At 42.5% G+C, this 27817-nt stretch overlaps 1 protein-coding gene across 15 annotated transcripts in view; it reads left to right on the top strand.

Moving 5' to 3' along the window:
- The window catches only part of ZNF462 (zinc finger protein 462), a 137895-nt gene extending 111060 nt beyond the window's left edge, over positions 1–26835 (top strand). For 9 of the 15 annotated variants that reach the window (XM_053922029.1, XM_053922022.2, XM_053922028.2 and 6 more), the window contains 4 exons: positions 2287–2510; positions 18285–18417; positions 22660–22783; positions 23940–26835. In XM_053922029.1, coding sequence (XP_053778004.1) covers positions 2287–2510; positions 18285–18417; positions 22660–22783; positions 23940–24147 — 689 coding nt within the window. In that variant the 3' untranslated portion in view covers positions 24148–26835. Of the gene's footprint in view, positions 1–2286; positions 2511–18284; positions 18418–22659; positions 22784–23138; positions 23283–23939 lie in introns of all 15 variants that reach the window. The other 6 variants (XM_045195191.2, XM_071221267.1, XM_053922031.2 and 3 more) reach the window with 4 other exon arrangements.
- Positions 26836–27817: the final 982 nt, after the last annotated feature.

The following is a 27817-nucleotide window of genomic DNA, read 5'->3' as shown; positions in this document are numbered from 1 at the left end:
CTCCTTCTCCACTGAGGCCAGTAGACCCAGGGCACAGACGTAGGCCAGAGCCAAAGAATGAAAGTGGAAGAAATGGCAAAATATAAATTAGGAACAAACATGGAGAGAACAAGGAGGTGCAGTCTCAAGGAAGGTGCCAGAAAAGTCCATGTCAACACGTCCCGTGACCCCAAGTGGGAAAGCACACCCTCAAGGTGCTGGTCCGCCTGGTTTAGCCTGTACCCGTCTCTTGCTGTGGACACCAGCTTGCTCGTGGTTCACGTCCACATGCGTCTTACCTCGAGCAGCTGGAGATCATGCTTGGCGCTGTGCTTAGAGTGGTGGTTCTCAACCAGGGCCGACCTTGCTTCCTCGGGGAGCATTTGCCTGGAGGCATTTTCGGCTGTCAGAACTGGGGGAGTAGCACAACTGGGTGCTACTGGTAGCTCGTTAGTTGAGGCCCAGGACGCTAATAAACGTCCTGCAATGCACAGAGCAGCCCCTACAACAACAATTGACTGGCCCCAAAATGTCAGTAGCGCTACTCTTGAGAAACCCTGGGTTATAGGAGCAAAATGTCATAGAATGGGCTTTCTTGAGGCTCACTGGCTTATGCCAAAGCATTTTCTCCTTTGTTTACACCAAACCGTGGAACTGAATGGTTAGAAGACTGTTAAACATTTGCTATTCTAAGAAAATGTGTGGATTACATTATAATCATGTGTTTCTTAGCTGTCTGCTCTACTTCGGTTTAAAAATATTTATATTTCTAAATAAGCGACTGACTCTTTGTATAGGGAAAATAACATATGTATTAGAGCTTCAGGGAGTAGGTTGCAGACGCCACCTTCCACGCTCCCTCTGCCCAGCTTGTTTGCTGGCCAATTAATCGCTGCACTCAAGGATTCCCAAGGCAGTGACTGCCCTGCTGTGAGATTGTGATGGTTGAGGCTAAGGCATGGCATTGGGTGGGGAAAATTCCCCAGGGGCCCAACGCAGGCCAGCAACAAAGGGAGGGCTCACCTGGTGAGTCCCGCCAGCCGCCGCTCAAGATACGGGTGCTCAGGAAACATTGCTGCTCAGCGACTCTGAGAATAAATCACGCTTTCTTGACTTAATAATACATTGCTTTTTCTAAATAATATAAGTATATGTTGTGTGCGTCCATTTGTAAACTTACAGAGTCTTCTGAATCCAGACACAGCGTGAAAACACTCGCTATATTTGATCCTTGCATAAATAGCACAGATTTAATTTTATCCCAGTTATGGGTATCTGGCGTGTGTGCCGGTACTCTGGGCAGACTAGTGTGAAATTTAATTTGAGCAGTTAAACACAAGGGTGAGAGAGTGCAAAGTAAACAAGCACCACGCATTCCCAGCCCTCCAGCATTTGGTATGTTAACGGGGAAAGCACCCAAATTCTCTTTCTTTTATTTTTTTCCCTTGTGACAGTCAGATTAGGGGCGAAAAGGCACAAATCCCCCATATCTCCCACACCACCTCCATAGCCCCTGACTTTGCCTGCAGCCTTTTGATTTGTGAGCTCTTCACAGTTGGAGTTGGAGTTTCAGTGAATGAAAGTGTGCAGGTTCCTTTGTTTTCAGAGATGACATTAGACTAGAGATTCCTTTGGTTTCAGGTAAAGGAACACTATCTCCTTGAGACCATCTTGGAAGGGAAACAATTGGAAATGATGGGGCCTCATGGATGTGCAGTTTGACAGATGGGGACACAGATCTCTGCTTGGCCAGTGTCAATGTCTATGAGTTTTGGAGAGTTTCTTTACTAACTTGTGAAACATGAGAATAACTCAAGCCTCATCATTGCTAGGAAGGCTCACAGTGGTGGGACATACATAGATGTTTGGGGTATGTCAGTTTCCTGCCCCTTTGAAGACATCCGTGCATTCACCAAAATAGCACTGACTAGAAAGTAGGAACTGGTTGCTGTTGACAATCATTAATATGGGTAAAAATGGCCACTCCTTCCTGTTCTCCGCCCCTCCTTTAATCACCCCCATTCAGAAATTAACAAGAACCTTCAAGCCCGGCCACCCCTATTTATAGATCACTCTGGGTATTAAGTACACAAAGAGCTTTTGGTCCTGAAAATACCTACTTTTATAGAGAAATACGTTATTTTGAAGAGTAATGGGGAGGGTATTGTCCGTGTGTGCAGTTCACGGACCCAAACTCATAAGAATTAGCAAAATTGAATGGGGAAGTTTCTTCTTATATTCCAAGGAAAGAACCTCTGCTTACTATCAGTAAAAATTCCCATCTTTCCATTCAATTTGTCTCCACAGAAGAGCGAGTTGTCCCCATTGAAGTGTGCCGTTCCAAACTGTCAAAATACTTGCAGGGAGTAGTTTTCCGCTGTGATAAGTGTACCTTCACCTGCTCCAGTGACGAGAGCCTCCAGCAACACATAGAAAAGCACAATGAACTGAAACCTTACAAATGCCAGCTCTGCTACTATGAGACCAAGCACACGGAGGAACTGGACAGCCACCTTCGGGACGAGCATAAGGTACTTCCCTGGGACTTGCTGCCGCCCACCCTCAGCACACCTGTGGAAAGGGCCTGAGCCAGGCGGGAGAGCTAAACTTAGTCATGTGCAAGATAGATATAAACTAAAATACTGCTTAAAATGAGGTTCAGTTTATTTCTATTATAAAAGAAATGTAAGGTTATTTTAGAAAATTGGAATATATAAATAGGGGTGGGAAATATCACCCATAATGCTGCCACCCAACTCCAACTGCTTAACATGCTTAGTTTCTTTTGTGCCCACTTTCCTTTGATTTACATAATCGTGATGATACTATATATGACATAGTATATACCCCCCTTTTTTATGTGATATTTTAACAAGGGCATTTTTCCATATTTTTTAAATTATATTTTATTGATGATGCTATTGCAGTTGTCCTGATTTTTCCCTCCTAATCCTCTTCCACCCAGTGCCCCCTACTCCCTCAGGCAGTCCCCACACCACTGTTCATGTCCATGAGTCATGCGTATAAGTTCTTTGGCTACTCCATTTCCTATACTGTACTTACATCCCCGTGGCTATTCTGTGACTACCTATTTATATTTCTTAATCCCCTCTTTTCTTCCCCATTTTCCCCTTCCCCCTCCCATCTGGCACCCTTCTGGTAACTAACTTCTCTTCTCTTTCTTTTAAGAATCTCTTTTTATCTTTAAACTTTGATATTTTAATTATGATGTGTCTTGGAGTGGGCCTATTTGCAACCATCTTGTTTGGGACCCTCTGCATTTCCTGGACTTGTATTCTATTTCCTTCACCAAATTGGGGAAGTTTTCTTTCACTATTTTTTCAGATTTCCAATTTCTTACTCTTTCTCTTCTTCTGGCACCCTTTTGAAGCAAATGTTGGACCTCTTGAAATTGTCCCAGAAGCTACTTATACCAACCTTGTTTTTTTTATTCTTTTTTCTTCTTGTTGTTCTGATTGGTTGTTTTTTGTTTCCTTATGTTCCAAATCATTGATTTGATTCTCAGCTTCATCCACTGTACTGTTGTTTCCCTGTAAATTGTTCTTTATTTCAATTAGTGCATCCTTCATTTCAGACTGGGTCCTTTTTATGCTGCTGAGGTCCTCACTAAGTTCCTTCAGCATCCTTATAACCAGTGTTTTGAACTCTGTATCTGCTAGATTGCTTATCTCCATTTCATTTAGCTTTTTTTCTGGAGTTTTGATTTGTTCTTTCATTTGGGCCATGTTTCTTTTTCTCCTGGTTTTGGCAGCCTCCCTGTGTTTGTTCCTATGTATTAGGGGGAGCTGCTTTGTCTCCATGTCCTGGTAGTATGGTCTAATGTAGTAGGTGTCCTATAGGGTCCAGTGGCACAGACTCTCCTATCACTCAAGGTGAATACTCAAGGTATGCCCTTAGTGTAGGCTGAGTTCATCCTCCTCTCGTAGCTGATCCTTGGTTGCTATTGGAAGATCAATGGGAAGGATTTACTCAGGCCAGTTAGCTGCAAGGATTGGCTGTGACCACTGACCACCAACCTCCACCCTCTGTGGAGGATCAGCTGTGCAGGGTCAGGGTGGGGTGCTGCAGCATGGTCTGTAGATGTCCACTGGGTGTGCTGGCCCTGGAGTTTCCTGAGTGGGGCAGGCCAAGGTCAGCCCCCACCTGTGTTTCACCTGGGGCACTTTGCCTGAGCTATAAAGCAATCTGAAATGGTTGCTACTTGTACTGGGCTTGGAGATTCTCAGGTGAAGCCAAGCTGTGACTCTAATCTGGCTGCTGCCAGGGCTCATTGAAGCCAGCTGTTGCTTGTTTGATATGATTTAGGAGCCAAGAGAGACATTCTTATGGAAAAGCAACTTGGGTGGGCCCGTAAATTGGGTGGGATAGAGCCTCTCTGGATCTCCAAGGTGGGTCATGAGTGTTAGTAAGATTGATGGAGCCTCAGATATGGCACCAGACTACCATCTCTGTGGCAGGGAGGGCTCGGTAAAGAGAAAATGGCCCCTACTTGTCCCAATGCAAGATACTTCAGTCTCTCCCTGTATACCACTGGTGCCCTTCAAGCTGCCACCCCAGTGCTGGAGCTCAGAGGGAGCAAGTCTGAGTAGGTGAGTCCATGTGTGGGTTCCCCAAGTAGAATTGCTTAGGACTCCAGCAGCCTCCTCCACGAACTCAGTCTCCACTGTTTTTTGCAGCCAGAAGTTGTGGGAACTTATCTTCCTGGCACTGGAACCCTGAGCTGGGGGGTCTGGTATGGGTCTGGGACTCCTCACTCCCAAGATATCCCTCCCTAATTTTTATCCACATGGGTGTGGGACCACCCCATTCTGTCTCCGCACCCCTCCTACCAGTCTGGATGGATGTGGTTCCTTCAATTCCATAGTTGTTGGACTTGTATTCAGCTCAATTTCTGACATTCCTGAGAGATGGTTGTTCTATATTTCAGTTGTAATTTTGATGTGGTTGTGGGAAGAGGCGATCCATGTTTGCCTATGTCGCCATCTTGACCAGAAGCTTTCCATATTATTTTCAACATATTATTGTAACCAAACAAAACAGAGGTTCATCTGGCTGTCACAAAAGCCAAAGTCACGAGGCAGATACTGGTGCAAAAAAAAAGAGGTTTTTATTCAGGTGTGGTGTGACTTGAGAGAATGGCGGACTTTCATCTCAATGACCTTCTCCCCTTTTTTCCATGGAAAAGGTCCCACTGTCCTCATCAAGGCCAAGATGAAAGCCAGTGTCCAGAGTTCTTGTCCATTTTGAAGTCTAGTCCTTTGGAGCCCGTAGGCAGCTGCTAAGATGCCTTAGTCCCATCTAGGTACCTTAGCTTGTTCCCAGCTGCTGTCCATTTCAAGCTCCCTCCTGGAGCCTGTGTGTGGAGCCTGCATGGCCTGGGCCATGCCCTGCCAGGGTTGAATGGTTGCATACTCCTGGGAGCAAGAGTACACAAACACACTGGCAGGTGCGTCACCAGGTGGGCAAGAAGGACAGAGAGCCTTCCTCCTGGAGGCCATGGGCCACAGAGTCAACAGGAGAGTGCACCATGCAAGTGCAGGTCACAAGCAAGTGAGAACCTCTTTGTTCCCCTGGGATTATATTAGCTTGGGTGTGGTGGGATGGACCAGGTGCTTTCTCAAAATAACCAATTAATTTTCCAAACTTTCATGCACTTCACTTGGGTCCACCTCTCAACCAATCTCTTCTTTCCCCAGGCTACACTGACAGGCGTCTTTGGTCCAGCACCTCTGTCTGCCATTTTGACGTGTGGCACATGTTCTTGCCTTCCCCTGGCCCCAGCCCCAATCTGATAAGTGAGCTCTCTCTCTGCAATTATCTCGATAGTTTTTTGCACGCTCAGTGTAAGAACCTCCCCCTGCCACCATCTTGGCCAAGGGGGGAGACTCTCCAGCGCTCTGACTATTATACAGTAACATAAAGGTTGACCAACTTCTGTAAAGGGCCATATAGTAAACATTTTAGACTTTGTGGGCCAGACAGTCTTACTGGCAATGGCAACCACTCAACTCTGTTCTTTTAGCAAGAAAGCCACCATAGACAAGACATAAATGAATGGGCTTGACTGTGTTCTATTAACACTTTATTTACAAGCAGGTGACAGGCTGTGGACCCATGGTTGCTGCCTCCTATTCTGCTGGATGGCCATGCCATCATGTCTGTTAATTGTGTAGGATGTTTCTAATGTTTTGCTACAAAGATATTCCAAAGCATCACTATTAATGTGTAAGATGGACTGTCAAATATGTATTTTACATGGGGAGTGAGATTGATAAAGAACAGATTCATACATAAAGTAAACTAAAAGGTTTGTGAAAAAAATCTCTTTCAAAAGGGCTACTGATCAGAGGATGAAATAATGCGGGACAGCGTCCTCGTTTCTCATAGGGCTCATTTTTGTCACATCAGGAATTCAGATGATTGTTTCTGACTTTGTGTATTGCCGAGTGCAGGGGGTGCTATGATTGATGTTTGTTCTGTGAAAAGAACCTATTGAAATGTTTTCTTAACTAACCAAGAAGTCCACAACATCTAGTGAGATTGCACTTAAGAGACAATTAGAAACACTTTTGATATTGCTTCCTTTTTCCTTGCTCTGTGTCCTCACAGTGGAAATAACAGGCCAGACCCTCTTTTCTGTCCGTACAAAACCAAGTTATAAATCATCTGCACCCAAGGGTTAGACTTTTTCTGGCAGGTTGTTGAGAAAAGGCTGGACTTCATCGCCCATCCACAGTTTAATGACTTTATGGTAACTTGTCTGCTTTGGAACACATTCATTTTCTAATATGTCTGCCAAAATATGAAATCAGAGACGAAAAGCCTGAATTACTTCATTTAAAAACTTCAATATCCTTTATTATTCAAACTTCCTAATCATTTCTGCTCCTGAACTCAAAGGGAAATCACTCATTTATTTCAAACCAAGCTCTCAAATTTATGTACATGTATCTTACTTATGTAACCACCTCGGATCTTTTTATTACCATGTTCAAACCTTCAGGCTGGTGTTTTGGGGACAGAGCAAACCAGGAAGATAAATTCTTCCCCAGTTGTTGCAGGGCAGCTGAGAAGTTGCTGGGGGAATCCAGAGAATCTTAGAAGCCATGCAGATGTGGAACCAGAGGCTTCCTGAGCAGGCAGGCAGGGTTGGGCTGGGGGACATGATCCAGGGAGCTGGGTTGCTCAGGAAACCAGGGGACCCAATTTAGAGCTTTCGGAGACAGACAGACCTGGGTTTGACTCTTGTCCCCTTTACTGACTGTACAACCTCAGCAAGTTAAATTTCTGTGTCTGTTTTGTGATTTCTAAATGAGAATCATTATACCTTTCTTGGAAGTTTTGTAAGATTAATGAAGTCCCGGTGTATCCCACATTTTGAGGTCCACTGTGTTCGTCACTGTCTTCACGGTATGTGTGAATTCTTTGTGCTCAAGGGCAACAACTGTTGGACCTGTCATGAAGGCATTTATGTTCCTGAGGACCTAAAATATATTATAAAACCACTGATTCCACCCTGCTTTTCAAATACGTCTTCATTGTTTTATTTTCGCTCTGGCAAGTTAGGTTCTGTAATTTTATTCTTTCTTGTGGTTGACCGGTTTATGAAATCCAATGAGTACCTAATTGAGGCTACAGAATTGCCACTTTCACGTGGCTAATGGTTTCATCATTCTCTCAATTGTTGTTAAGTTTCTGAGACACGTGCTTAGTACTGATAACAGCACTATCTTTTTCTAATTTCTATTTCTTCTTGTCTAAGTAATAAGTGCAAAATGCAGTTCAAATTTTTGGCATAATTTTCCAAACACTATTATATAAGTAAAGATATCAGTGCTCCTTAAACTGAATTTTTGACTGATAGTGACATTGTGCATTATTAAAAATGGTCATTCATCGGGGTGAAGGATATACAAAAATCTGATTTCAGCATTCATGAAGGGATATAGGAGTCTCAATGTACAATGTACTGAAAAGAAATTTGCCAATAATTCAAATAAAAAGTCAAGGACTGTAAGACAAGAACAAGAAATTAAAGGCATAAGAATAAGAAGGGAAGGAAAAGAAAGAAAATGTTTTTTATTCACAGACAGTGCGATCTTTGTAGGTAGAAAATCCTAAGTAATCTGCCAAAAAAAAAAAGCTACTAGAATGTTAGTAAGTTTAGCAAAGTTGCAGGATATAAGATAAATTTACAAAAATTAATTATATTTCTATATGCTAATAATGGAAAATCTGAAAATGAACTTTAAATAAGTCAATTTCATTTATAATACATCAAAAAGAATAAAATAGTTAAAAATAAATGTTAAATAAGAACCGTGAAAGCTGTACACTGAAAACTACAAAATATTGTTGAGAGAAATAAAAGAACCCTGTTAATGCAACACATACCGTATTTGTGGATTAGACTCAATATTGGCAATTCTTCACAAATTGACGTCCATATTCAGTGTATGTCAAAATGTGAGTAGGCTTTGTGCTTTGGTAGAAATTGACAAACTGATACTAAAATGTACATGGAAATACAAAGGAGCTAGAATAGCCTAAATGGTGTGGAAAAGAACAAAATTGGAGGACTCGCTCTTCCTGATTTTAAAGCTTACTATAATGCCACCGTAACCAAGAGCATCGTGGTGTTGACATGAGGACAGACGCTTGGGCCAGCGGTGCAGAAGAAAATGTCCAGAAACGAGCCCCCAGACACGTGGTCAGTCAACTTGCATCGCAGGTGCTAAGGCAGCGCGGACAGGGTGGTCTCTCAGCAAATGGTGCTGCAACAGTCGGGCCTCTGGGATCATCAGCCCTTACGTCACCCCCAATACAACGATTAAATCAAAGCGGATCATAAACCTTAGTGTATGAACTAAAAGTATAAAACTTCTGGAAAAATAGCAGAAGATTTCCCTTGGATTAGGGAACGTTTTCTTAGATAAAATGCAAAGGCTATGGACAGTAAAAGAAAAAAATGAATAAATTAGATGTCATCAAAATTAAAGTTTTGCTCCTCAGAAGATGACACCACGAAGAAGATGAAAAGGCAAGCAACAAACAGGAAGCAAATGTTCGCAAAGTAATTAACTCACAAAGGACTTTAAAATATATAAAGAACCTCTGCAAGTATCAAGAAGCAATGATAAGGTTTGCATAGACACTTTACTCAGGCCTGTACCAATGGCAAAGATCATCTCACACAGTGCTGTCTGGAACATAAAATGGCGTATCTTCTTTGGGTTATTTAAAAGGTAAACGTACACTTATCATCTGATCCAGCAAGTCTGCTCCCACATAAAGTTGACTGAAACCAAATGTGCTGTGTATGTCCTTACAGTGGAATTGTACTGGTTACCAATAAAAAGAAATGAGCTACTGATACGTGTAACGACGTGGGTAAATCTTTCGCACATCGTGTTAAGTGGGCAGAAGTCAGGCACAAAAGACTACGGATTGTATGCTTGCACTTATAAGAAATTCCTAGAAAAGGTACAACTATGGAGACGCCGCAGATCGAAGGTTGGCTGGGGCTGGAGACTGGGAGCAGGGGTTGAGTGCAGAGGGTATGAGGGGCATTCTTGAGTGATAGAAGGGTTCTTAAACCAGATGGTGTTGACGGTTGCACAAATGCATAAACTCACTAAAACTCATTGAACTGTTCGTTTGAAATAGATGAATTTTTTAAACATAAAAATAAAATAGATGAATTTCGTAGTAAGGAAAGTATACCTCAGTACCTAAAAGATGAAAGTTTACCATGACCTGACACGTAATAAGTCCTCAATAAATGTTAATTTCCTGCAATCTTATGAAGTTGACCCAGGGAACAGTAGATCTACAAGATCCAGATTAACGTGTAAACTGCCAAAAATGAAACGGGCAATAGACTTAACAATTGGTTCTAAGCTAAGATTTACTTCTTTTTTCCCCAGACTCTATGTTGAGTCCATTGCTCATTACATTCTTCCACAAATAGCTTTAGGTGATTTTGTGTGATGGAAAGAATCTGTAGAAGAAACTAAAAGACACTGAAGGATGTATTTTCAGTCACGGGAATTTATTAAACAGAGCTGGACATTGAAAACTGGACTTCACAATTCTGCCTGCAAAGCTTGTAAACCTCAGGAATGTCTCTAGAGATGTCAGGACGGTATCATTCATGGGACTAAATGCTGGTGACAGCAAGAAGGGCCCTTGATGTCCAACACAGCATTCCTTTTAAGAACCCAGTTCTCAAGTGTGCTGGATTCATGCTGCCATGTTTATCCTAAGAAGCCAAGGTGAAGTAGAAAGGGGATGACAAGCAGCACTCTCATTTCTTAGGTGACATAGAATCATGTCTTCCTAGACCTTTATCTTTGTGCTGGTGGACAAGGAAGCACTTGTAATGTTTTGGAATCTCAAGTACACAGTGCGGGTTCTTTCAAAAAAATTTTCATCCTTCAACTTCCTGTCATTTTTTGATCTCACTTGATTTTCTGAAAGACAGACTATTATTCCAATCCCTCCATTCTCCTTCCTTTCACCCCCCCCCACACACACATGCAATGCAATCATATATCCATAGCCATTTATTAGCAATGCTGGTGAAAGTTAAGACATTTCTAAGAACCTTAAAGCCATGGAAAAAAAAATCCTTGCACTCATATTTTTTAAAAACACATTTTTTAAAGAAAGTTTAAGTATATTCAATACCTTGTTAGTGTTCTTTATGGTTCTAAAGTCTCTTTGCTAGTTTAAGGAACATAAAAATGTATTATCTCTTACTTAGTTTGCTCGTAAAATTGTCATGTTCAGTATATTAAATTTAGAAGGATAGTCTATTCAGGCAATGCACATTCACTAATTTAATTTACTTTGAAATGGTTTTAATTTTTTTATACAAATGGAGCCTCAGGCGGCTGAACTCTAAGGAACTCGTATCCCTTTCTTTTCACCAGTTTGGGGAAAGCAGCAGAACATTAAGCTCAGGAAGAATCACCAACATTTTAGTTATTCCAATAAAATGGTTCGGCTTTCTGGACTAGTGAAATCCACAGTGGCAAAAAAAAAAAAAAAAAAAAAAATCACTTAGAGCATTTGTTTCCAGCAAAGGAAATGAGAAGAAACAAAAGAACCTTCCCCCATGCCAGATCCCAAACACACATTTGGCCACATTTTTCGGGATTACTAGCAGCTTTAGCTTTATCAACTCCAAGGATTTCTGCAAGCTGAAGCTCTCTCTAGAAGATGATGTCATTTCAGCTCTGTTTTCCCTCATGTTAGTCTTGCTTCTTGATTTGGCAACCTTAGACCCGTTTCTTCATGTATTTTGGAAGACAGAAACCAGAAGTAGATGAGCAAGGGGTGTGACCATTTTTCAGAGACCTGCCTGGCAGAACATGAGATGATGTTTCTCAAGTAGACATTTGAAGATGCTCTGTGCCTATAACCTTTGAAACTATCCACTAAAATCTTCAGTCAATATTAATTGCTCCTCCTTCCAGGCTTCCATAAGACTTCCCTTCTTCCTCTCTAAAGACACTTAGTTCATGCTTCCTGAACTTGCACTTAACCCTTAACGAGTCCCTGTGTTGCCATTGGAGACACCGTTCTTCAAATGGAAACCACATTCTCTACCTCTCTTTTCTTCCAAAATCTAATCTAGTCTCCAGTAGCTCTTTGTTAAATCGATCAATAAATGAAATCACTTTTCAAGGAGGAAATTTTAAGTATCCTGTTTGTTCCAATAAGCAAAATGTGGCAGCATCATCAGCATCTTTGCCTCTGGATTTCCTGTCCAGGAGACTGGCAACGGCTCAACTGGCCAACAGCAGAGTTCTTTGACTTTCTTCCTGATGCCTTCCACTTGGCTTTCTTGAATACTTGTGACTGAAGTTATGCAGAGATTCTCAAAATGAATTGATGGTGTCTTTTTTGCTAAAACAGATCTGGCAAAAAAGCATGTTGTTTGATTCTGACCCAGGGATTGCAAAAAAAGTAGTTGCCCTTCTTCACTTCTGTGTTCCATACCCTGCTGGGTACTTCACCATCTTCAATTCTTACTGTTCTTAGAAAATTTTTTCTTGTGAAGAGAAATTCCCAAAAGGTTCTACTTCTCTATCGCATTCAGTTTTGCAACAGAACATTATTGACTCAATACTCTTTTCTTCCTCCTTTATTCGGCCAATACTATGGGTCGTGTCTACTGTTTGGTAAGTAATTTTACGTTTCTACAGACGGTTTGCATTATAATGGGGAAATGTGAGCTATATCACCTGAAGATTTGAGTGCTAACCCTGGCTTTAGCACATGTTTGGTGTTCTGTTTTCCTCATCTACAAATATGGGTGATAGCACGTATCTTGCAGAATGGTTATAAGAGTTAAATGATACAGAGAAAAATTAGATGATTAATTTTTAGTGCACAATAAGTATTTGGTAGGAAGTGGATCAAAATCCTTTAGAAAATGTCCAATTTTATTCCCTTATTAGCAAGTAAATTTATATCATGGGATGCAAATCTTGAGGCAATATTATGACATTTTTTGTATTTTATAATCTACCATAGGTTTTTATGTCATTTATTGTGTGTCAACTACACGACTGACCGGAGACTCTTTACTGGGCATATAAAGCTAAGTAAGAAATGGTTGCTGCTCTGGAAGAGTTTATAAGGAACTAGTCCAGACAAGCTTAAACAAAGATTAAGTGCTTATTAAGTGCTTGATGAAGGTATCTATAAAAGAGGAGGGCAGAGTAGAACAAAAATGTGGTGTCCCAGATCTTCTTCCGTGAACTTGAACATACTTAGCTGAGTGTCCTTTCTAGAAGCTTTTACAAGAGTACTGATTGAAATGCCCTCATCTGAGAAATGAAGATTTTGACCTGCACCAATCAATGAACATCTTCTTGTAAGAAACTGTAGACACTTTCTTGCTGAAACTTTCTTCCCCTGCGTTCTTCCCCTTGTTCCCATTCTGACCTTCAAGATCTACTGGGTAAACCAACAGAGGTTATAAATCAGGGCTTGGCAAACTCTGATCCACAGACTAAATTCAGCCCCCCACCTGCTTTTATATGGCCTGCCAACTCAGAATGGCTGGAAAACACCAGAAGAGTAGTACTTCACGACATGTGAAAGTATATAAAATTTGAATTTCAGTGTTTGTGAATGTAGTTGCATTTGAACACAGCCAGACTCCGTTTCTGTGTTGTCTGTAGCTGCTTCTGAGCTATCGCAGCAGCTGAGTGTCGTGACAGAGACTGTAGGGTCCAGAAAGCCTAACGTGTGCTTACCTGGCCCCCTCCTGAGAAACTTGGCCATCTGTTCTGTAGGTCCTTTAATTCTTCACTGCACGACACATTCTCCATTTGTGACTAAGACGGGCATTTCTGATGTAAGAGGCGGTTTTTCCGTGTTCTCTGGTGTCACCTTTTCTTGAAATAAAAAGATCACTTTGGCCTTTCTTTTTGACATGGACATGACATGTTAGGTGATGTGTACATCCTGATTGGGTGTCCCTTACAAATGTTACGCAAGTGGGAGGGGGAACTCGGGAAATGGTAGGTGGGTTTTTTTCCTCATCACTGTCCCCCCACTTAATGTGTGCTAAGTCATCTGAAAACCACTGTGTCCAATTATATTTTTTCATTAACAAGAAAGTTTTTATCAGTCTTTCCTGTAAGAGTGGGTTTGCCAACCTAGGACAATATGAAAATGAATCAACTTGGTAATATTATATTTGTAAATCATATAATGCTTCTCTCAGAATTCAGCCTCAAGTACAGAAATTCTTTCATATGCTAGGGACAGATCTAAACCATCGGCTAAATGCTTAGAAACCAACAAAGAAGGAGACAAATGCAGTTGGGAAGCTTGAAAATTAAGCACGAGTATGGAAGGGTTTGCAAGGTCATCAGTTCAAGAAGAACTTTAAGGCTGAAGTCTGTGCTGGTCGATGGCAGTTTATCTCACATTCCGATCGGACAGCAGACTTCACCATGACTCTGGATTAGTGGCCTTCACGGGGGACTTTGGGCTTTGGGGGCATTCATAGATAAGTTTCACAGAACATAAGGGTCTGCATATACTTTTATAGTCTGATAATGTACTTGAAAAATCCACCCTTAAAACTACGTGTGGCTTCTTTTGCCTCCAAAGGGCTTCAAGGAGCCAGGTTCTAAATCTTAAAACTCTTAACACTTATTATTTTTCTCCCTCTGTTGTGGGCCTTTTGGGAAACAGGGTAATGAATTACTTCTCACCTCCAGAGGAAAAGGTGAATTTCCCTCAATTTGTCCCCTGTACCATTAAAAAATTAGATACCCACCAATATCTAGGTCCAGAAAGTGACTTGTATGACCATTCCAGAAGCCAGCTTAGAAACGCACTGGAATTTCAATAAAGCCCATACTCTTTGATTTTTGACCCTGTACTTTTACATCACAAATTTAGCCTATAAAGTTAAAACTAAACGCGAAAGAAGGGAGTGTATGCGATAAGGTACACTGCTACATGTTTAATAGTGAAAGGCCAGAAATAGCCAAAGGTCAACTCATATGGGAGCAGTAAAGTACAACACATGCCCTGATGTGGAGGACAGTCGTGCCATGCCAGACGTAAAGACAACAGGACCCACTTTCATGTGTTTTAATGTAATTACAGCAATATGAATAACCTATGCATAGCAAACAGGCATACAGAAATACAATAACTTGTTAATAGTTATTATGTATAAGTAGTTGGATTTCAAATGCTTTTTTTTATTTTCCAAATGGAAGTTTATAGCAAAGGAAGATATATTAAGTTAAATTGAAGTCAAGAGGTGAGAATAGCACCCACGCTGACCTAGATGCTGATTTAGACGTTGCCCTGGCCAGGGGAGATCCAGCTGGGAGTTGGATGCGGAGTATCCCGTGGAGTTTGCAGTCCGGGGGGCCCGTGGGCCATAAACAATTACTGAGTAGGATGAATTACAAAAGGGGAGTGCAGGGTACTGTGGAAGCACAGAGCAAGGAGAGCAAGTTTAGAGAAGGGCTCCCCTGTGACATTGAAGCAAGGCTGGAAGACAGGAGTCACCTCACAAAGGAAGCAGGCTTGAGAGACTTTGAGACAGAAGGAATGGCATGTGCACAGAGAGACAGGCACAAAGGTAAGAGCGTGGCAGATTCCAGGAAGCTCAGTAAGTTCGGGGTGGTGGGAGCAAAGGGGGAGTCACTCTGGAGAAGGTGGGCCGGGATATGATGGTAGCCACATAAATCTCAGTAAGAAATGAGGACTTGATCCTCAGGGCAAGCAGAGACTGACACGAACAGATTGGAGTTTTTAAACATCACTGACAAGGCATCGGAGAATAGATTGCAAGAAGAGTAGGAACGGATGATAGGGAGCCAGCCGGGAGCGGGGGGGGGGGGGGGGGGGGGGGGGGGAGGCAATAATCCAGGTGATGCAGTGAGCCGCCTTTTGTGTTGAGATTAATATTGGATTGCTGATCTGGGGATTTAGAGTGGAGTAAGAGCCCAACAGTATTTCTAATTACATAGCAAAAATGTTAGTTTTTTGTTTTAAATCTTTTAATGGCAAAGATTTTAGAAATCTTCAGGACCAGTGAATCCCAGGTCAGCCTCAGACCGATACCAGACCGTGAAAATGTCTTGTACTCTTAAAATTGTGTAGAATCCAAAATATTAACAGTTTCCCAGTGAAGGGAAAAGAAAAAAACAACATTCACTTTGGCGACAGGTCTTCTGTCACTATGAGCCCCTTGGGGAGCAGGGGTTCTGATACCTAGTACGGGGCCACCGTCAGCCGGTCCTCAGGAAGCCCTTGTTGAACGAGTGAATGAAACCTTACTGGATTCGATGCTATAGGGGTTCCTTCTTTGCATTCTTGGTTTCATTATTCTCGTCTCCTGGCTTCTGCCCACCACTCACGCCCCCTACACACACCTACAGGTGCCCTGGCTGAAGGTGGGACATGGGAGAAAGTGGCCAGAAAAGGCAGCCTTTTAAGTACTGGTCATTTAAAAGAAGTTTCTTTACACATATTTCAAAATTAGGCAAATTGGAACCTTGCCTCCTCCTTCTTAAAAACTGGCAGTGCAGAAAACTTTCATTCAGATATTTGTTGTAAGTGCTATTCGGTTAAAATGTAGACTTTGCGGCTAAACGTAACTTCTTATGCATTTACAATGTTTATCATACTCCTTTCCAAAAGCCAAAATTGGGCAAGGCCACGTTCCCAGAAAGGGGAAGGAAACAACCTTTGGGGGAACTATTGCGTTTCAGGTGCTGGGCTGACCCTCCTTTTATAAATGAGGACATTTATGTTGAATAACTTGCCCGGAGTCTGAGTAATGGCAAACCCCAAACTTGAATTTAGGTCTGTCTGACTTCAAAGTTCTTGCTCCTTGTGCTACCCCCTTTTACTTAATGTTATAAAAATGAATAAGCAAATTTCACATAGGTTTGCAGGGGTGAGGCACAGCGGATCGATCCCTAGTTACGAAGAAGGTGCTACGAGCACAAGTGCTTTGGAGACTCTCTGTGATCTCTTAGAGGGGAGAAAGGAGGAAGAATGATTTTGATCCCGACTTCTTCCTCCTCCTTCTCACTGTAATCTGTTAGTTTTTACAACTTTTTTTAATGAGTGAAAGAAGAGCTTGCTGTCCCTGAGTGTTTAGCATTAAGGTTGATGCAGACATCTCTTCCACCCTCATGCTGCATCGTTTCCAAAGTAACTGGTTGCCTGGACTTCATTATTACAGTTAGATCAATGTGTTGTTTCTCTTGCCGTACGAGAGCTTTTATCCTGAGTGTTCTTCCTTTTAAATGCTACCTTCTCTTACGTGATGTGGTTGGGCCAATGCTAAGCCCTTTCGGAGGACTGTCTGTTGGCCCTGATACTCTGAGTCTCTCTCCCATTTGTCACAGTTGATGGTGATGTGTTCCCATCTGCCAGGCATATGGAGTCGGTGGTGCTCAGCAAATCTTTGTTCCAGTCTGGTCCCAGAGAATATTTTGGAATTGTCTTATAAATTCTCCCTTTCCTCTCCTGAGCCCTCGTTACACTCTCTCTCTACTGCGGCAGCTATGGAAATCGGCCCTGGAATCTAATTAATGATGTCTGTCTTCCCTCCTCAACTGTGCTGTGAACCTCTGGAGACCAGAGCTGGGTCTCATCCATCTTTGTGGGTCCCTCCCCTGACCCTCCCTCCAACAGGGGGAACACAGTGCCTGCCACAGAGCAGTGACCCGTCGCTGTGTACTGGCTTGAGTCATTTTGTTGACTTGCGTCCTGAGCTAACCTGTCATTCCTGGTGATTGTATGCATGCCACCAAAGAGGTCTGAAACTAGATTCCTGAAGGAGGTAAATTTTGTGCTGCTGTTGATAGAGGAACCCCAAACAGAACATCTTTACAGTTTTCTTAATGTGGATTTTTATTTCTGTTAGGTAATATTTTAAAGAAACCTTGGATTTCCACATTATTCTAACCACATCTTACATAATCCCAAATCAGCCCAAGTTAAGACGTTTAAAGGGTTTCTAGGGTTTATTCACAGATTTCTCTAAGGTACTTCCAGCCTTGATAAACAGGCTGGGGTTAGCTGCAAACCAGTGGTAACAGTCGTGGTAACAACACTGCCTTCCGTTTGCACTGCAGTGAGGAGTCGTGGTTGTCGTCCGGCCTCGGCTGGCTGCGCGGCCCTCCAGATAGACAGGGTCACGGTGGAGAAGGTTGTGACTCTCACTGCTAGCTTTCAGGATACAGAGAGCCTCTTCACCTCCAGATATACCATCTTTTTCTATGTATACGGCACACCCATGGGTTTGTGCGCATTATACATGGGGTTACCATACCCATTATTGTAATACACACCCTTATTTTTTCCCCTCAAAAATTCAGGGGGGAAGTATGCATTATATGTGGCAAAATACAGCACTTGAAACTTGGGTAGTTTACAAAAGTCACTTCTTTGGATTCGACTCAAAAAACTGTTTTCTGGACACTTCCTCTACTCCCCAAGCCTCATGATACTTTGGATTTCTGGCAGAGTGTCACTCATCTGTCTCAGTAAGTTTGGTAAGGAAGGCCCAGTGTTGACAGTTCCACTGAAAATGGTGGGATGTGAGAGCATCTGCCTCTGAAACCAAGTCAAAGTGGAGGAAAGGACCTCTTAGGCACTGGTGTTGTTCAGTCCTGGTTCCAAAAACAGTTGCAGGAAAATGACCTAGGAAAGCTCTCTCCCCCAGGCCGAGCCCGTTCAGTCTGTGGTTCATTCCTCCATCATTGTTTGGGCCTTTTCAGGTGAGCCGTAACTTCGAGCTGGTTGGACGGGTTAACTTGGATCAGCTGGAGCAGATGAAGGAAAAGCTGGAGAGCTCCAGCAGCGATGACGAGGACAAGGAAGAAGACATGAACAGCAAGGCTGATGACAGAGGTTAGTCTCCTCCCTGCCCTTGGAGTCCCAGATGGCAGCCAGCACATCCGTGGGGAGACAGAGGGAGGCAAGGGCTGTCGTAGGAACGACAGAAGGGACGATCCTTCTTAGTTAAGTAGCAGAACAGAATGACTTCAGAAATGTGTCAGGGGCCATGTATTGTAAACTCTTACAGCTATAGAAACTCCAAGGAAAAGAGGCATTTTTCTCTCTCACCATAGTTTATGTGTGTATTAAAAATATGTAGCAGTGATTTGTGTTTAATTAGGAAAACTGGTGTCTTGGGAATCTTTAGAATAAGGACTGGCGGACAGCAAGACAGATGACACTGCAGAGCTCTCAAGGAATATAAATGCTTATTTAAAGTCTCTGCTGCTGGGCTGTGTGCCACGGAGGTTGCGGGGCAGGCTGTGGAGGACTTGGACCCTGAGCCCTCTCTTTCACTACTAAGTGTGGTCCTTGCCTTAACCTCCTTTTGCTGTCTTTGCCTTGTAAAGAGGGAGAAGGAAACCAATAGCGTTCATTTAGTCTTGTGTTTGCAGGGGACATGGGAAGGTCTCATGGGATGTTTGTGCTATTTTTCCAACTTCCCCGTAGTCTATAACTCTTTTCAAAATGGTGTCTTTCAAAGATGTGTATAGTTATAGAGACACATTTATGTAATCTAGAGTTGGTTTTCTGGATTGTTCGATGTAGACTATTGTGGAAATCCCAAGACAGTGCATGTAAGCATAGAGGCTGAAATATGTTACTTTAGTTATTACAGACTTATCAAAAGCACACAGATAACATAAGCATGAGAAGTAAACATTCTAGATGTGACCCCAGGGACGGTGTTAGTTGCCAGTGTTGAGGGTCATCACGTGCCAGGCCCGGTGTTGGTGGTTTCTAGATGACCCGTTTTTCTCTCTAATCTTAAGTAATGGAGAGGGGTCTGCAGTGGGCCTGCCTGGACTTGGCTCTCGGTTCTGCCAGTAGCTATAGGACTTTGGGTAAATTATCTTAACTCCCTGTGCATCCACCATCAATAATAATGTCACCTACCTCCTAGGGTTGTGTAAAGTTTAAATGAATTAACACACAAGACATAAACCAGTTCCTGAAACAGAGTAACTACCTAATAAATGATAACCTTGCAATATGGGTGGTATTATTGTCATTTTACAAATGGGAAAATAAAACCCCAGAAAATTAAAGAGTTCATTCAAAATTTAAAAAACAAACAAACAAAAAAACCACTAGAGGTTTAATTTAGTCTTTTGGCTCCAAAGGCAAGATCCACTTTACACTACATAGCATTTCCACAACTGCTTTGGAAAGTGGAGTATTCACTGAAGGGAACTTGGCCCTGAGTTCTGTCAATTCTGTGGCCCTTTGGGTCTCACTCTAAGGTACTCTTTTGCAAAATGTTTTTGTTTTTCCTCCTTGGTGAGTCTGCAAGCCTAAGGAGAAGTATTTGGTAGCCATTTCCCTCCGAGGTTCTCCCTGTTCTTTTTCCTGACCTGATCCCCCAACACACGCCCCCATGAGGCCATACCAGGAGACCACAGGTTAGCAAAGTAGGGGTCCACATTGACCCCTGAACCCCCAGCTGAGACGGCAGCAGGAACTGCCAGCCCAGGTGTGCCAGCCTGCCCATGGTCAGCCTGAAAAATAAGTGGGTCAGGGAAACATCCTGCTGTGTGGGCCGATTGCCCCTGTGGAGTTAGTGTTCATTAGTCGATACCACACTCTTCCATCTCTCATCAGGAGAATGGCTGTGATCTGAAAAGCATGGTTTGTCATTTCCTTTTTTTTTTTTTTTAACATTCCACAAGTATGTTCTTGGTGATGAATACTCGAGCATCTGTGCACTGTTGCCAGAGCTCTCTGGAAAGGGCTCCTTTCGAACAGAGGCAGAGAGGCTCCTGCTTCTTCCCATTGCCCTGCTGTTTCTCTCCCGGAAATAAATCCCTCCTGGCCGGATCCTGTGACTTTGGAGTCTGTGAGGCTGAGCACATATGGCTTTAGAGGTTATGAGCATCACAGAGGCAAGAACCCCTTTTAGTCCTTCCCTGTGACTCCTCCAAAATAAGAACACAGAAAATGAGAAGAAAAAAGGATGGCAGTCAGAGGTGTGGGGCACTGGGTGAGTTTCCTTGCCGGCTTGGTGTGGCCACTGCCTTCACACGAGCCCTGGGGCTTCAGACCAGCTGGGTCTGCTCACTTCTCACTGGAAGGGAGGCTAACATTCGTGAGCCTTAATCGCACGGGAAAGAGAAAATCTTGGGGTGGAGAAGCATGTATTTCTCTCTCACCAGGTGGAGGATTTACATGAGTAACTTCTAGTAATGTTAATGGAAATTGTAAGCCTGAACTGTACTATCCCCTCCCAGTCCTTGAAAGAACAGCCCCTTTTGTCTCATCTCCTTTGAATCAATTTTCCACCATCTAGGTAGATTCTTGCCAACAAGAAGAAAGGACACACAGTAGCCTTGGGGTGTTTTGCCAGCCGATCTGTCTTCTAGGAGTAGAGAGTAGGAGGTGGCTTAAGCACAGCTCTCGGGACTGATGGAGAGCTATTTGATGTGTGACAGGTAATGATTGGCCTTTTCCTTTGAGGCTGAAACAGCACGAGCCATTGGAAAGAATAGATGAGTGGTTTCATGTCTCCTAAGGGTAAAGGCATACATGTGCCAGGAGCATGCCCCTCGTTGGCAGGGTAGACTTTCGACGGGTACAGTCAGTTCGGGGCACTCACATCCTTGTGGTTACCCCATTCCCAGCCTCTTTTTCCAACTCCAGAATCAGAGAGAGGACTGACTGGCCACACTGCAGGTGCTGCCTAGAAAGCAGGGGTGTGGAGGAGATTTGAAAGAGAAGAAACCAGGCATGAAGAAATCAAAATTAACCCAAGCAGACTCCTCCCCACCCCCTCTCATTATGCAGTTGGGAGGAGTCAGGAAGGCAGTCTGTTGATTTCTTGCCCAAGATAATCCCTGCTAAGAAATTAATGCACAGAGCAGATGGTGCTGTCTCATTTCCAATGAAAAGAATCAAGGAAGATAGTCTGTGCAATTATTTTTAATGGCTGGTGTGGTGATCTTCTTAATTTGTGAGAAAATGTTCTATCTTTTGTTAAAACTGGCCCCATTCACATAGCTTTTTGTGCTGGAGACTAAGGCAGCCCGGAGACACCTATCCTGTTAACGTCATCCTGAGGATTTGATTGGCTGGAGTATTTCAGCCAGGAGACATCTTCCTGTAACGTCTTGTAGGGGCAGGCACGGAGTGACCAAACACGGGGAGGTGGTCAGCCCTGCCCTGAGCACTGCCCTCACTCTGCAGTGTGGCTGCACAGCTGTCCGGGTCCTGCGGTTTATCGCCCACAGGAAAATTTGGCCCCCAGTGTTATAATGAAAGACATATGGGCTTGGGACTCAGGGTCACACAGAAGCCATATAAGCTCTCGTCTTGGAGTTTGCCAGGAGGAGTGGCCTGTACACAATTAGCCACCCAGCCCACGTTTATCAGACCTCTAACATGTGCCCAGCGCCATGGAGGGGACAAAAATGACGGCAGTCAGTGTTTGATGTTTACATTCGAGGAGTAGATGCCGGGCAGCTGGCCAGGATCCCTCGTTAGCTGGGGACATGTTTTCTTTCACACGCCGGCCTCCCATTGTCCGGGATTCAGGATCTCGCTAAGGTTCTTTGCTTGCCGCTCTCACTCGGTGCTTGGAGCCACCCCGTGAGGGGCTGATTATGAGTTCCCGACAGACCACCACCGTCCGTGAGTCAGGAAGGGACTCTCGCCTGGAAGGGGTGATGGGGAACCTGGTCCAGTGCTTTCAGGAGCCTGTGTTCTGTTTAGTGAGCAGAGATAAACTTGAGTCAAATAGAAAACAAATAGGTGCTAAGCCATGAGGCACCAATAGACCAAACAGAAAAGAGAGACTCGATAGAGAGGAAAATGCTGAGACGCCATTGGAATGACCCAGATTATCTGTGATAGGAGCAGCTGCAGAGGGGAGGCGTGGGGACACGTAGGACCTGGGAACCAGGAACAGTTCTTGAGAGCCAGTCCAGAAAGGCCCTTAGGCAGAAAGCTGGGGAGGAGAAAGAATAAGGAATCTGGAAATTGCTTTTACGAACACTTTTACAAGGGAAGGAAGGAGAGGCAGTTTCCTCATAAATACAGGCTTATGCCTTCTGCCCACTCCCAGGGCACACAGGTAACACTCGTTCTCCTCTCTCCTTACAGATCTGATGAGATTCTCGGACCATGGGGCTGCTATCAACACTCAGAAGCGTTTTCCGTGTGAATTTTGCGGACGGGCATTTTCACAGGGCTCTGAGTGGGAAAGGCACGTGCTGAGACACGGCATGTAAGTTGAGCCATCTCAAAAACGCCTTTGCCCAGAGTGTGGGGCGGTAGGGAGACCAGGTTCTTTATTTTTCTTGTTTTGGTTTTTTGTTGTTTGGGGGGTTTTTTTTTTTTGTTCCCCTGATGACACCCAGACCCCTCTGCGTCTCATTTCTGGGCATGGGAGGAGAGACAGGTGTCAGGAACTAGGTTTCTCCTTTTTTGTTGGTTTTTAAAATGGTCACCCAGACACAGGTCAAATGAAAAATCTTTTCTTGATACGAATGACAAATCCCGCTCAAGCCCTCGCGTAGAAGTTTCGTGCTTTCTTCAGCCAGTGTCCCTTCAGCTTTCATTAGCGTGACATTCTCTGATAGAGCGTGGACCGGGGTCAAAAGATCTGGCTTCTGCTCCTGCCTCTGATGACTCATTCCCTGAGTGGCCTTGAACATTCCCACGCACCTCTTGGTGCCTTCAGTGCTCTGCCTCGGGGACAGAGCCAGCTTCTGCCTGCCTCCCAGGTAGGTGGGAGCATACCTGTAAAACACTTATAAGATCCTTAAACATAAAATTGTCCTCTGCACAAGACACTCTTAGTCCACCGGACACAGATCCTACGAGTTGGTCCTTTTAGCAGTGATACCCCTGAAACCTGAAGCATCTAACCTTCAGGGAATATAACTTAGCTTCCCAAGGCATGGGTTCCATCTTCAGGTTTTTGCTTTTTGTTTATTTCTGTGGTTTGTTTCTGGACCTATCCATTAAATCTTTAATGCCCAGGTTGCTCTTTGAGTCTTAATAAACATAGCCAGTCCCTCAGGTTCTAGGTTCCTAATGAGTTTCAGCATAAGACAGTCCTTGCTATTACCACTCACGATTTCACACTGTTCCCAGTACAGGAGGGAACATAAAACAGTTATGTTAATCAGAAACAAAACATGATGTAATCAAAACATAGTATAATAATGGATATTTTTATAGGGTTAAACATCAGAAATATTTGACCAAGCATAACATGTAGCAAGGATAAATCACTCACAATGTAGTTACACATTTGTGGCATTTATTCCAAGGAAACAAGGCCTTTTTAGGACCAGGGAAATAAGGATTTAAGTCTTTTTTTATTTTCTTAGGAAAAAATATATGTTCATCTGTCTCTACCATCCATGTTTTTCCAGGGCGTTGAATGATACCAAGCAGGTGAGCAGAGAAGAAATCCACCTAAAAGAGAGTGTGCAGGACAGTATTAAGATGCCCTCTATAGAGGAAAAGGAAGATGATGAGGCAATCGGGATAGACTTTTCCCTAAAGAATGAGACAGTAGCCATCTGTGTAGTAGCTGCTGACAAATCTCTCCTGGAGAATGCAGAGGCCAAAAACGAATAAGCGTTTGGTGAAATTCTTAATCACACCTTACTTGAACCATGATGAAAAGTGGGCGGGCCAGCTTGGGCTGAGAAGTGGGGGACAGAAACGAGAAGACAGAACAAAGCTGCTTTTTAGGACTGAACAATCTATTTTCAAAGCACTGGTACCTGTGTGAGTGAGTATGTAAATTAAAGTTATTTAAATGGTTGGAATATGTGGCTCCTTTTCCATCACTACATCTTTTCTTCCGGATCTTCATCATGGAAGTTTGGTTTGTTGCAGAATACGGAAGCACCTCCCATGTGCACGGTGTGCTCTGTGGTGGTCTTGGACAGTATGTGGAAACGGAAGCTCCGTGACAGTAGAAGACTTCTTAGGGGAACAACTTTTCGACGCACTACTTTGAGTGCGTTTTTCTAGTTTTAATACCTTAAGCTTTTTCAAGACCTAACTGCAGCCGCTTTGGGAAAAAACAGAAAACAAAAAAACAAAAAACAAAAACAGAAAACAAAAAAACTGCTTTGCATAAAACAGTCACCTGTTTCCTAGTACCTCAAACTTAACCAAGGGAATTCTCTGCATTTGTCAGTACTACCTGTCGTCGTTGTGGTTAAATGTAGAGAGAACTGCTGGGCAAGATGGTGAATGGAGAAAAAAAAGAGTTTTAAAGAAAGGAACACAAATTGTGCTTAAAATCCCCACGTGGGTTTTATTTCTTAAAATACTGTGATTTTTTTAATTATTTTAGTAAAAAACAAAACAAAAAAAAGAAACAGACTTTAATTATTAGATAACTGTTTGTGAATTGTCATCCTTTATTCCAGGTAAGCTGTTTATTAGTGTTCAACTATAATTTAGAATTTGCTAGATTCATATGAGCTAATTTTAAGGTGACTGTGGAGTTTTGTTTGCCACATGTTCATTTTCTATCAGTTTGAGTGTTACAAACACAGCACAATTCAGTTTTTCATATAAATTGGTTTTTGTGTGTGTTGTTATTGTTTTAATTTGGGGGCAAGGGAGATTTAGTTTTTTTGTGAATAGGAATGTTTTTATTTTAAACATGGAAATAACAAAGAAGTTAACTTTCTTTTTGTTTTGTTTTTTTTTAATTTAACTAAAGAACCAAACTTTTCGGCACAGCTATGCAGCTTGTGGGCCAGACGAGGAAGTCCTCTTCACCCTTTTGTTGCTTGTCAGAAACACATTCTCCGTCTCACACAAATCATTTCTGTTAGGAGGGGCTGGCTTTCATGTGTGATTTAAAATCTGTGTTTTGTTTTTGTTTGCATTGTATTTTGGGGGATAAGGAGATCCCATCCCTTTGGTGAGAATGGACAAGAAATACTCACATTCTACAAGGAGCCTGGAGAACTGCTTTTTTTCTGTTTGTTTAACTCTAGCTGCCAGCTGCTCTGTTTCCCCACCTTAGCTTTTTCAGGAGGGAGCAGCTTAGACGAAATCTAAGTCTACGTTTATAATACGTTCTGATTGTGAACAGAGAATTTTCGTTCCAAAAAGTAGAAAAGAACTTTCCTTGAAGCCTAGGTTTTAGAAGCCTGCGTGCTTGTATGCTTGGATGTGTGTGTTCTTGTGTGGGCATGTGTGGGTGTGTGTGAGAGAGAGTCCTTTGGTTTTCATGTTTTGTTTTGTTTTGTTTTTTTAACTTGGAAGGGTTGGGGGAGGGGGAGGGAAGAAAGGGAATGGGAATCGCTGAGATGACAGTGTCCCACATAGCTTCAAATAAAATCCATGGAAAGATACTGCATTTGTGGAATAAGTGCTTACTTGAAAAGCATGTTCTTCTTTTATTTTCTTGCTGTTAAGAATTTTTATTTGTAGGACATTTATTTTAATTTAATTTCTTTTTTTTAGGGATGAGGGCCATCACGTGGAAACCAGAAAATGGGGAAAGTGTGAACTATCTAAACAAAGATTCATTTTGTGTCCATGTTTGTTTTTAATTGGCCTCATTTCAAATGTATTAAACAGTTCCATACCTGGATTGGGTGTTTATTATGATTACCAAAAAAACAAACAAAAAAAAGGAAAGAAAGAAAAAGGAAAAAAAGAAAATAATTGTGACATGCTTTTATCACTACTTTATTTTTCAAATAACATGTAAATATTGTAATCCATTGGATTTTGTTTTGCTAACCTGTTAATAAAAATATGGGACCATTATCCTTTTAACAAGGCTAGAATGTCATTTTTTTTCTTTTTTCAAACATAGACCTGATATTTTGTGGCCGCACATTTTGGATGCATTGTTATAATTCTGTTGACTGTAATGACATAGAATTTACAACATTTTTGTTTTGTTTAATTTATACAGAGGACATTTTTTTTTCAGAGCTTGAGAGAAGAAAATAAATAGCAAAGTGATAACCTATTGACTCCAATAATCAGTGTCTCCCAATACTTGGTGAAAGACAGGGAGCTTCTGAGTTCTTGAAGCCAAGGGTTTAAAAACAACAAAAAAACACACAAGTAGGTTATTCAAGTTGTTTGCAACATACATTTTGTAATAAAATGTGAGAAATTAATAAAGAACTTTTTTCACATGTGTCTATGTGCATCTGTTGTAGATCATTTATAGCTATAACTACAGATAAATGTAGAAGTAACGCATCATTGCCTCTCCATGCATAGATAGGAAAGACGCAAGCCACTGAATCTGCACAAGTGTGAAAGGCAAAGTTAAGGTGAGGTATGAGCTGGGATTTTAGAACGTTCATATTTCTGCATCAGGGATTTATCACCAACTGGGGGGATTTTATGGAGGGAATGTGTTCCATCAACAATGTGAATCAAAGTGGTGTGTGGAGGTTCAGGAGGAGGAAATGCCAGTGATTAATGACATCTGGGGACCCTGAATCCACGAGCACAGTTATTTTAAAAACTAACTGCAAGTTACAACCCCTGCCACAGACTATCTTCCTGGGCATCCTGCACCAGTAATTATTAGCACTGAGCTACCCTGTTATAAAGCAAAGGAGAAATTAATAGTCATGAAACCTAGAATAAGAGTAAATCAATAATCGCAACACCACCGATTGTTAAACGCGGAGCTGATTTACGCTGTCTGCCTTCAGTGCTAGGAGACTCATGGATCATTTGTTCTGAGCTCATTCTAAAAATCTGGTTCTCAACATTCCTTATCTTTATCCCCTTCACAAAGGCAAGTTTTACTTACAAGAGGATATAAAACAGAGAAAACAAAGTTAGATAAATCAGGACCCGAAGGAAAGTGAGGGCTGAGTAGCAAAGTGATAATAGCAGGGAACTGGCAAAATGCATTCCATGAGGCCATACCTAAGGCACGTATTTGCCTCCGAGTGTCCTAGTTAGCAAGGCCAATGTGATCAAGAATTACAGTCTTAGTAACTTTTTATTGTCAAGTGCTCAGGAGATAACTCCACCTTTTCTGGAACTTCAGGTTGAGAAGTTTCATCTGTATATCTTTCTAAAGAGAAAGTGACATAATGGACTTGTCTGTTATAAAGCATAGCTATTTTCTCATGGCCTCCATCAAATATTTAATAAGCAATTTTTTTAATTGAATTCATGTCTAATCCATACTCCCTCTCTGTCTTATGGGGAGGAAGTGGAATTTGCTGATATGTTAGTCATGGTAGGGCTGCAGAAAAGTACCACTTTAGCACGCTAGAGGTTTAATTCTTACACA

The sequence above is a fragment of the Desmodus rotundus genome, chromosome 1 (genome assembly GCF_022682495.2).
Source record: "Desmodus rotundus isolate HL8 chromosome 1, HLdesRot8A.1, whole genome shotgun sequence".
Classification (NCBI taxonomy): Eukaryota; Metazoa; Chordata; class Mammalia; order Chiroptera; family Phyllostomidae; genus Desmodus; species Desmodus rotundus.
The sequence above is the reverse complement of the archived record's forward strand: the minus strand, read 5'-3'. Positions and strand labels throughout refer to the sequence as shown.